General features: G+C 31.8%; 1 protein-coding gene across 1 annotated transcript in view; it reads left to right on the forward strand.

Annotated features, from left to right (window-relative positions):
- Positions 1-4,922, forward strand: part of LOC106473163 (retinal guanylyl cyclase 2-like) — an 87,340-nt gene extending 82,418 nt beyond the window's left edge. The window contains exons 18-19 of the mRNA XM_022402711.1: positions 1,521-1,535; positions 2,240-4,922. Coding sequence (XP_022258419.1) covers positions 1,521-1,535; positions 2,240-2,714 — 490 coding nt within the window. The 3' untranslated portion in view covers positions 2,715-4,922. The remainder of the gene's footprint in view (positions 1-1,520; positions 1,536-2,239) is intronic.
- The last annotated feature ends 7,031 nt before the right edge of the window (positions 4,923-11,953 follow it).

Consider the following 11,953-nt stretch of genomic DNA (forward strand, 5'->3'; position numbering starts at 1 on the left):
CCCTCGTGTAGCTTTGCGCGAAATTCAAAAAACAAACAAACAAACTAATTAAAACAAACAATGCTCTTATTTTTTCACTCGGTTTTTATCAGACTATTAGGCATGTTTATGACCAATTATCTGCCTATACGTAAGAAAGGAAAAACGTCTCGAGAGTGAAACATTTACGTTAATATGTAAAATAATATACCTTTCCCTTACTCATGCTAATTTTTTTATATAGCGCAACATTTAGTTGAAATTAGTTAAAGAAATATTAGGTATTTTTTTGCCTGTTCAGATTGCTTCTTTTCTGGATAAATTAAGTCAAATTTAAATAGCATACACAAATACTAAGGTTCGTTTTCAGCGTGATTTGCTAAAATTGTTATTACTTTATATTCGTGAAACCAGTAAACAGATTTTCACTTGTCAGAAAGAACACTTTAAAACCTCATTTACGTACAACCATAAAACTCACCACGAGCGATAATTGACCAATCTTAAAAATTGTTTGTTTTGAATTTCGCGCAAAGCTACACGAGGGCTATCTGCGCTAGCCGTCCCTAATTTAGCAGCGTAAGACTAGAGGGAAGGCAGCTAGTCATCACCACCCACCGCCAACTATACTTGGGCTACTCTTTTTACCAACGAATAGTGGGATTGACCGCAAACATTATCACGCCCCCACGCTGAAAGAGCGAGCATATTTGGTGTAATGGGGATTCGAACCCGCGACCCTCAGATTGCGAGTCAAACGCCGGGACTAACCAATCTTAAAGAAGGAAAACAATATTAATCATCGAAAGATAAAAAAAAAAACTTTTTTGGATAATATAATACACAGATGTACATTTCGTCCAGGCAACATTCACTTCACCTCCATCAGTATTCGAGCACGTGCTCAGTATAATCGAATATATATATATATCACAGAAAGAAAGAAATCTAGAACATTTTTTTTTCTACTTACACCAAACTATACTAAATTTTATACGGTTAAAATAATATCGTTTTCTTTCAATAATTGTCCCCAACTTCTGTCATTTGTATTACGTTCAAAATTTGACCACTTGTATTTGGTGCAACATTAATTGTATAACAAGAAATGTCAAAATTCTTTTATACGGATATTCAAAATATCACCAGGATGTACCAAAGCTTATTTGTGACACACAAAAATGTGTTTATTTAAATGCTGAAATTTAGACACATTATAAAGTAACTCACGTCGATATAGACTTTTGTAATCTATAAATAGAACGGATGGTGCTAATTAAACTCTTATTATTCAGCCTTTTTTTTTCTTTAAATACTCGCAGATACTTTAATTATGAACAGTTATTGTTGAATGTAAAATAAGGAAACTTCCCATAAACGAGTTATTTTTTACGAATTGTAGGTAATATACTGTGCCAAAATGTTAGCAACTGTGATGCAATTCTTTAGCTTGCTTGACTGAAAGTTAGATTTGATTTTAAACTCTTCTGGAAGACGTATATTTATCACTAAACTAGATGTTTATCTTACTGCTGCCGCAGAGAGGAAAATCACGGGTAAGTTATTAAGTACTTTACTTTATTAACATTACAGTGAAATAAATCATAGTTTTGAACTAAAGCTCAAATCTGCTCTAACTATGAACTATTGAGTTGCATTTTAAATTTAGGTGTTTCAAGAGAAAGACTACTGCTGCTTGTTCAAAACAAACATATTGAATATAAGTGTACTGAAAGATTATTGCTTTTCTTCTTCGTAATGTTTTTGAATCATTGACTTTTTTTAATATTGTCGCGCATTCTTTTAACAAAAAAATTACTTCTTTTAAAAGTTTGCTTGACACATCTGGCCCTTAAAAATCTGTATTTCCTGTAAATGTAAATAAGTCTTACGTTCGCTTTTCTAATTTTAATGTCTTTTTCTTGCACGGAAACCTTAATGTTGATACTTTACACAACTATACGCAAATAGACCCACTTTAGCTGATTTCAGAAATCCATTTCTAAAGTGTTTCTATTTCACTAATCACAGATTGAAAAGTTGTTCGGTAACCCTCAGTACTAGCACCGTATCTTCTAACTAAACTGATAATCTACAAACTTTGATTTTCCTGTCATCGAGTAAGATCGTTTTCTTATCAAAAAGTTTATTTAATGTTCCATCACGAAACTATAATACATAACACGTAAGATCAATAGCTTGTAGAACATTACGATAATATACGCTGACTTATTCTGAATAATCGTTCTGCCTTTTGCAGATTTAAGAACGAAGATATTTTTAAAGCGTTGGGTAGGAAGAAGGCAGACGGATCAGAAATGGATTCTGCCCAAAACCCTGACGAGGAGACTTCTAAAGACCATAGTTCTCCAGTAACCGAAGCTAACGTAGACACAGTGGCAGCAGATTTGCTCAAGTTAACTCCAGTTTTGGCGGATATCGAAAGGAAAATACAAACTCCATTAGACTCTAATAAAATAATAATTTCGTCTGCCAATAACAAGAACAGTTTTAATAAACAAGAAAAGTGGACGTTCCCATTTAGTTCCAGTCGCATAAAGAATCTTGACCAGCACATACAAGGGATGAAAGAGGACGGGTTAAACATGTCCAACTCAACCATGACCAGGGGTAGTAGTAGTAGTAGTAGTAATTCCAGCACAGCTAGTCTCATGGATATAATTTCTCAGTTGGAGACAGTTTCTCTTGAGAGTCACGTGACCGAGACTATCTAACTCGGTAGTGTCTGGTTCTGACTTAATCCTGATAAGAGGCAGAAATAAAACTGTAAGTTACGAAAACTTCATCACATATTTAAGAAAAAAGCTTAAATAATTCAGATTAGAGAACTTTCCAGTTTTTATGGTATAGGTAAACTTCTCAAACATCTTCTCCTTGAAGAGGCAGATTTGTGACATTTTACGTTTATTGTTACTATATGATCTTAACCAGCAGTATCATCTATCTGATTATTCATTACAAAGTTGTTGTTGTTTTTCAGAAACAGAACAACTAAAATTAATAGACATGCCACAAAAATATAATGTACTTGAAATGTGTATATTATTATTGTTAAGAAATCCAGACTAACTGCACAAAAGACAACGTGAAATATATACACAATACGTTATAACGTTTAATCCATATACAGTACAAATGTTCTCTACGCGAAATACATAAGTCATTATGTGCATTTCACAGGACGCATATCAATATCCATTCATTAACACAAAATGTGTAAGTCATTAGTAGAAGCCAAATTAAGTACTTGTATTATTAACGTACAACCCTAAGTGAATAACCCTACTATCAACGTTTACCCTCTACAAAGTACACGTGTCACAAACTTAAAATACATGAAAACAACGCATAACATGAACAAATACACCTGAAATACACGTTCCATCAACGTATAAATCACACAATGTAATCTTAATATCAGTGTGTCACACAAATGAAGTAATTCTGTCCATACGAAATATACGTGCCATCAACTTGCATTATACTTGTTGTATCTGTTCATCAACGTGCAATCCACACGAAATACATGTGCCATCAACTTGCATTATACTTGTTGTATCTGTTCATCAACGTGCAATCCACACGAAATACATGTGCCATCAACGTTTAATTCATAAAATCATATGTAGGTACATATACTCTGTATAATAACATACTGTAAGTTAGGAATTAACAATTTGTTTTGTAAGAAGTACAATTATAACCGATTACCTATTAGTGAGTGTCAGAATTATTCTCTTCTTAAAATCAAACGATAATCCACCAAGCTGTGAACATAGAACCGCTTCATATCGGGCCTGTGACAAATCACACTCCTAGTAGTCTGGAAGTGTCTGCAATAGCATCGTGGCTCAACGATATCAAAATTAGAGTCCTCAGAATATTTAAATCCACTGTAATAGCGAATCTGTCGCTCTGAGCGGCCAGAAAAAAAAAAACGTCTTGGTAAGAGAACGTGCGAGTTCCTCGTTTCTACATTTTCTCACCAGGCTTTTTCAACCGATAAAGTGTGTGACTGAAATACACGTAAAATCCGTCCCTGAGATTCGGATAAAATAGTGGACAATCAATTTTCACAATAGTTTCCTGTGTCAAGGTATTACTTTGACGATTCGTACATAGTAGGGACGAGAACTCTCATCTATCAAAATTAAATCAGGCCCAGTAGCACAGCGAAAGGACAACAATAGATGCCAGAACCTTGTTCTGGCGACACATGATTAGAACTGCCATACCTGATAATCCACAGATCATTAAGGTCACCCACGTAGATTTATCCTCACACGGTCACCACCACACTACCCCAATCCAGGGTGACCTTAAAAAGATCATGGTCTGCCATAATCGGAATCATTCAGGAGATAAATATTCAATTGTTATATCTTAGCACATCAATTAGCTTTCATTCTAGTCTGCAGTAGTGTAAGGAAAACACTATACCTAACCTAATCTTTGTTTTTAAACATCTTATTACTGCTGTGGTTTTATGGTCATATCTATATTTTGTAGAAAGATGATCTATTTAATTATCTCATTTCTTTAATTTTCAAACAGCTATAACCACTTTAAAAAAACAGCAACAGATGAAACATAAATATTTTCGATCAAATTATACCTTTTTCGTATATTATTAGATTAACACATGATTCAAAGTTCAAATGCTTTACACCCGGTGTGACATGTAGACTTTCACGTTGTTGCAAGACCAAACATTCCCAATAGGTGATCTAAACACACAACCAATATGTAATCTAAAGAGTAAATAATTTTACTATTTTGGGGGACACTAACCATATGCAATACGTGATCCAAAGAGTAAAAACGTCACGTCCAATATGATCTGTAGGCTACATCCGCTCATTCCCAATACGTGATGTAAAGAGTAAACACATTCACAGTTTTGTGACACTAACCATATGCAATACGTGATCCAAAGAGTAAAAACGTCACATCCAATATGATCTGTAGGCTACATCCGTTCATTCCCAATACGTGATGTAAAGAGTAAACACATTCACAGTTTTGTGACACTAAATTGGATGTGACGTTTTTACTCTTTGGATCACATATTGCATATGTGCTTTCATCACTATGCGAGATAAATCACACCCAATATGTGATCCGACGAGTTAATGCTTTCAATTTTTTTTAGTCTAACCACTTCCAAATATTTGATCGAAACAATAAATATTTCATATTCAATAAGGCCTGTAATTGACATACACTTTTTTTGTCAGAACAAACGGATACACTACGTTATTCACAAGATAACAAAATAACATTTTGTTGGGGCTAAATGTGCTACAAATATGAACAAGAAAGTAAGTAATTTACGAATATTCTTAGGCTTAATCAGTAAAGTAGTTAATTACTTTTAAATCTCTACATATCTTAGATCTGGAACCTGTTTGGGTTTCTTTATAACTCTAAAGGTGGAAGTACTATACTAAATTATAATACTGCCTCAACTGCACTGCCGACTGATACTTTACTGACTCCTTCCAGTTTCATTCAAAACGATATTCTCAGTAACGTTTAAATTTGTCATCTTTCAAAATTTAATTCCCCACCAGCCAACAGGGATCTGGCACCTTTGTTTTTTCCTAGAAATTAAGCACTGGGCTAAAAAGACATTCGGTAAGTGATGGATAGTTTTTAATCAACACATTTGATAGGCTAAACACATTCAATATATAACCAATAAACCACACACCAAGTTATTTAATCACAATCTATCTATATATATCAAAATAATTTTCTAGATTGCGTGATCGAGAATCAGATGAACTTCACAAAACTTTGTCATAATTACCTGGACTTTGTACACACTCATTCTTGCCTTTTTGTCGTCTTGCTATATATATCTATCTGTGATAAAGTTTGTTAAATTATTTGTTGTGCAACAAATGGAAATATCAGTACTAAGTTTAACATTAAATAATATTAATATTTAAGATCTGTTACATTAATGTCACATGATATTATATATATATATATATGTATGGGTATTTATGTGTATTTACAGAGTTCACACAACAGTTAGTTTTAATGTGTAAAGAACTTTTATAGAATAGAGATTGCATTTAATACACAATAAATCCCTACCAGTGTGTGGGTCGTACTTCAGCAGATACCTCTCTTATTCCAGTAAACTTATCCTTATGTATCTTATAGAAGAAAAATATAAATAAATATCTGAGTCAACTTTCGATTCGAATTATTCTTATGGGATCCAATACTAGCAAAGGATACTTCTAGTGAGTCACGGCGTTTTATTGAAATGTCTAATTAATTAGGCAATATTACATTAGTGAAGAGACTTGTTCCTGAGTGTTTAAAAAGTATTTCATTAAATATATATATTAAATTGACTGTCTTATAACTTATAGACCTTTCGTATGTAAAACTGCTGAAAAGTATGCTATCCCTCTAGTAAGGATATGATCTTATATTGTTAATGTAAATCACTCATACATTTGCATGATTATGTTAGTAAATAAAAAAGTCATCCATAATTAATACAAAGAAGCCATAACAATAGGAAATTAATAAACTAAGTCAAATTTGAAACTACACTAGGAAAAACGTTATCGTAGTGAAAGAGCGTAAGATTAGGATAGATAAATTTGATTTTTTGGGTCAAAAGTATGAATACTGGTCGTGATGAAGACATTATCTTACACACTTAAAATGCAAAAGTTACTTTATAACTAACAAATCAAAATCCCTTAAACGTGTAACTAACACAGAAACGATAGCGTGAAAGAAGTAAACATTTTATTTAAATATTTTCCATTGGAAAAAACAACAACATAAAATAAAACGGTTCTTAGAATTAATATTCGCGTAAAAAATCCCATATAAAGGAACGGTGTAGTGAACAATGTGTGAATAAAAGGTTTTTAATTTTATATTTTCGTCAAAACAACACATAGAATTAGTGATTTAGTCGAAAACAAAAATCACAGGATGTTTTTAGAAATAAAAAATGACCCAATAAAAATTAGGAATTAATATTTTAGTCAAACAGAAATATAAAGGAACGGTTTTGGAGTAACTGGTTCAGAAAAAATAACAAAAGTATATTATCCAATTGTAAATTGGTCATAAAGGTAGGGATCTGGCGTTCGTGATTCTGTCAAACACAGTTGTAAAGTGACGATCTGGAACTTAATGAACTCCACATTTGAAAGGGTTTTGGATATTCATTTCAGCTGAACCACATAAACAACAAAAAAAAAGGAAAATTAACGATTTAATCAAAACTATAAATTAAGAGTAGTTTTTGTTTTAGCACAAAGCCACACAATGGGGTTGGTGTGCTGGGAATCTGCCCCCAGATTTGAGTTTTGTAAGTAGAAAAAAAATGATTTAGTCACAAACACACTCATAAAAGATGTTCAAAATTAATAACTTGGTTAAAATTTTATAGACAAAATGTTTTGGATTAATGATTTAGTAAAAGCCGCACAGAAAGAAAAGGTTTAAGCACACGCACAGTACATTTATCAGTCCAAGTGAATTCCAACGTTGAGTAAACACCTTCTCACGGTGCGTATCTTCAAATTCAGTACAAACGTGCATGTTTTTACGATATAAAAACACGTAAATATATATATTCATTAATAGCTACTTTACTGAACTTACTCAAGTATAATTTGTGAGCGCAATAAAATGGCATAAAAAATACCGCGGAAAAAACCCTACTCTCTCATATATATTTTTGAGGAATTTTCTGTTGCCATCTTACGGAAAATGTGAAAATTGTCCCAAAAATTTAATTTTATGACAATCGTTAGAAAATATAATTACTTCAAACAGCAATTTATGGAAGGTAGTTTATTAATTACGTAATAATATTGACACCGTTTAAGTGTATCGGTATTGTATCATTTAAAAGATACCTCTCATTTCCAAATATGAAATGCTAACAGTTTTTCAGTGAGCTACATTTTAAACTCAACCTCCTAATAGATGCAAAATTTTAAATGAATGAAGTTATTTTTATGTTTGAGTTAAATATTCTATAATATTACAACGTGTTAACGGAGTAAAGCATTTATACTTCAAAAAATTAACCAAGTAAACCAATCTTTCCACCAGGCGTGGACTGGCCCACCGACAAAAATCCCTATGTGCTTCTTAGAAAAGCACGTAAAAGATAGATTAATGCCCTGTCAGCACAATCGATAAATAATTATTTGTCTATTACTCTTGCATTAACATGTTAATTCTACTTAACAATATTTCTGTTGAAGTCATTATCTCCCATCTCGTGAAGAACTGTTTTTTCAAAATTACTGATCGTGTGAACTATGTATGACTAGTGTGTTAACATTAAGTTAAATATACTTCTCAAGTATATATTTTTGCTATTTCTAAATCAAGTTTGTGGAGCCCCTCTAGATTTTTTCCCCGTAGAATATTAGAGTCCAGAATATTATCTTTACCTCTTTGGAGTAAATCCACATTATAAAGCTTGAAATGGGGCGATTACACCATGTTTCAAATGTCTTCTGAGTAAATCTTTTATATTTAAGATAAAAGTCTGAGTAGTTTAACTTGTACTCCGAAAGATTCCAGTCATAATCCAAAATTGAATAAATCATTTCGTATATATAAAGTCGTAAGTGTTTCAACAATAAGTCAAAAGACACTTTAAGTGAATCAGTTTATACTAATCAAGGTCTTATTTAGATAATTGCTGTTTTAAACAAAATCTGAATTAATCATTAAAAATGCAAATATATGTATGCATTTTACTTTAAAAAGAGGATTTGTTTTATCGCAAAGCCACATTGGGCTATCTACTGTGTCCACCGCGAGGAACCGAACCATGGATTTTAGAATTGTAAGTCCCACCGGGTGACTTCAAGAAAATCACTCGAATTATTTGTATACTCGAACACGAATCATGTCAATTTATTCGATAAAAATGAACGCTAAGGATTTCAAATGACTTTTTTTTTAGTCTGAAACTGTTAACGCTTTGTTAAAAAAACACCAAGACTAACGAAATTGAAGACCAATGCTGATTTAGTGCATTGTTATAATTTACATATCATAGTCTTCTATTCTGAAAAAAAAATATTTCACGTTTCGATAGCTACGAATAGTTTTTGATTAAATGTAAGTTTACACAATTAAATGCATTTATTACCTATTACGTAAAAGCATGGTTAAATATACATTCTCATATATATATATTATAAATTCCACATAGTTAATTATACGTTAAACTTAAATATAATTATTCATTAAAACCACAAAACAGTATGCTGAAATAAAATACGAATTGACGCAAACTTATTGGTTCGATATATCAAGGAATCTAAATTCAGGTGTGATTTAAAAAGCCTAGATAGTAAAGTTATGCCATACTCTGAAAGTAATACGACTTATATTGGTCTGGTAGCGAGTGCTAAATTACATTAATTCATCAGTTCAGTACCTTTCCGTTAACAATGTTTTCGCCAATTTTGAACCTAAATATATCACATGAACGCATAAAGTAAGATTTTTACCTTTCCCAAGATCTTACCGTATCCGTTGATAAAGGTCAACAGGTTCCTTACAATGTTTACCCAAAAGTGCCCCGGATCACACCGAGTACCGAGATTATTAGTAAATCATAATGGATCGTTTAATTAAAAATCTTATCTTTCAAGTTAAAGGAAATATAGTCTTATGTCTCACTTAAAAATACACGTCGACAGTACATGCACTTTCTATAATTCTAGGTGGTTTATTTCTTTCAATTGTTGGTTCGAAAACTCTGATAAAGGACACAAGAGTAAAAGAATATCATAACACACTAGGTTGATTCAGAAGTTTAAGTTTCAAATCATTTTTCTTCCTTTCACCAGAAGGAATAGTAATTGATAATAAAGGCACAAGATGTTACAAATGTCCGACCTTTCTTCTTCGTGTACAAAAAAGGCCTAGTAGTTAATGCACTCAACTCGTAATCTGTGCGACAAAAGATAAAATCCTGTCACCGAACATAGAAGCCATGGGTGCGTTATAACCTGTGGGTTAATTCTCCTATTTGTTGGTAAAGAGTAGCCCAAAAGTTGTGTTTATTTAGTGTTTATGTATGTTATAGCCATGCAATATCATAATGAACTAACAATTTACGTGTTTGCTTACTTTGAATAAGAAATAACTAGAACATCACCATGACAATAAAAAATGGTAATATACAATATAGTTGTACTTTCTAATTATTTGTCCTATATTTTACCATGTCAAACCTCGCGTGGTTTATTAAATGATAACTGAAAGTGTTAAAAAAAAAAAAAACACTAACCCACCAATTCATCAAAAATGTCAAGTTACATAGCTGAAAATGACTTTACTCTTTTCACCTATTTCTCAGAAATCTAAACCGAGAAATAAAAATATCTATATTTCAAATAAAAATACATAACTGAAAAAATAACTTCTGCTGTTGGCTTAAACTGTTTCATGATATAAAAACGTTTCTTTCATAGGAACTTTGTTGAGTGCTGGTGTGTATCTGAAAACAGATATTTTAAAGGTGAGCACATCCGCCATGGAAGCTATCGAAATTCGAACACACTATTCTGCTAACCGAACGTATTCTTTAGCTAACCACCTTTTCTCGAACGCCAAAGTTTTACAAGTTAGCAGTCCTCTTTGGATTATGGCAATTGGCTTGTAATACCCACAATCCGTTTACGAAATGTCTTTTGTTGTTATTAGTAGTGCCGATCTTGGATGGTTGAACTATTAACATTTTAAAGGGTGGCACACTCAATGAGGTTATTTAGGATTTTTACAAAGAAATGAACACCAGCTCGGGCGGAATTTGACCACACTACTATATTAACCAGGCAGCTGCCTTAGCCATTACGTTCAACTTCCAGAAGAATATCGCAAATCTGTTTTCACCTCATGGTTGTTATGTCTGGACATAATTATACAGATATACTTCAGCACGAATAATGTTTGATGTCATCAGTTTGATAATCTGAAAAAACCATTTTAGGAGAAAAATGAACTCGAAAAATTGTCTCGTTTTACTGCCAAATGAAGTGAAATAAATGTTAACAACTATCTGTACATCTAAACAGATAAGCTAAAAACATTGGATAATTTGTGCTCCCGAAATATTACTTCAATACTCCACTAATAACATACTTTTGAAGCCTAAAAAATCAAACACACTAATAAAGATTAAAGGCGTTAATCATCTCGTAAAACATGCACAATCTTGTTCAAAATGTTACCATAAAACAGAACAAAGATAATAAAGAATACAGTTGTATTGCTTCGTTTTGTTCTTTTATTGTGTATATTCAGTAGCATGGCCGATTACAGTGTGCATTAGTGACAAGGGAAACAAGAATACATTTAAAAAAAAAATCACATTTATTTATTACCAATCCAATAAATCATTTTAAAATGGGAAATACTAGAACACGTATATCAAATTCTACTTCTAAAATTTATTTGGTTGGGCTACAAAATATATTTTTTCGAACTTTTTATTTTTAAAAAGGGTTACCAAAACTTCCAAATTTTCGAGAAGAAAATTACAAATTGAAAATGTTTTTTTAAAAAACACACACACACCATTCATTTAGTGCAACATGATTTCAATAGTAAGTCAACTAATAAGGTCTTGGTGAGGTCAATGAAGCAGCAAAACGCAAATACGCTATTGTAGTACAAATCTAAATAGTAGAACATTAGGTTTTCATCATACAAAAAAATTACAAATGCAAGATTTATTTAATGGAAACTATTTTCATGTTATCACTGTATAGAAATAGACTTCATTGGTGACAATGTGTGTATATATATATATATATATATATATATATATATATATATATATATATATATAGTAATAATAATACTATAACGTAAATAAAGTAGTAAGTTATAATTAATTAAATTTAAATAAGTTAACTAAATTAAACTTAAA

Source organism: Limulus polyphemus, unplaced genomic scaffold, assembly GCF_000517525.1.
Source record: "Limulus polyphemus unplaced genomic scaffold, Limulus_polyphemus-2.1.2 Scaffold127, whole genome shotgun sequence".
NCBI lineage: Eukaryota > Metazoa > Arthropoda > Merostomata > Xiphosura > Limulidae > Limulus > Limulus polyphemus.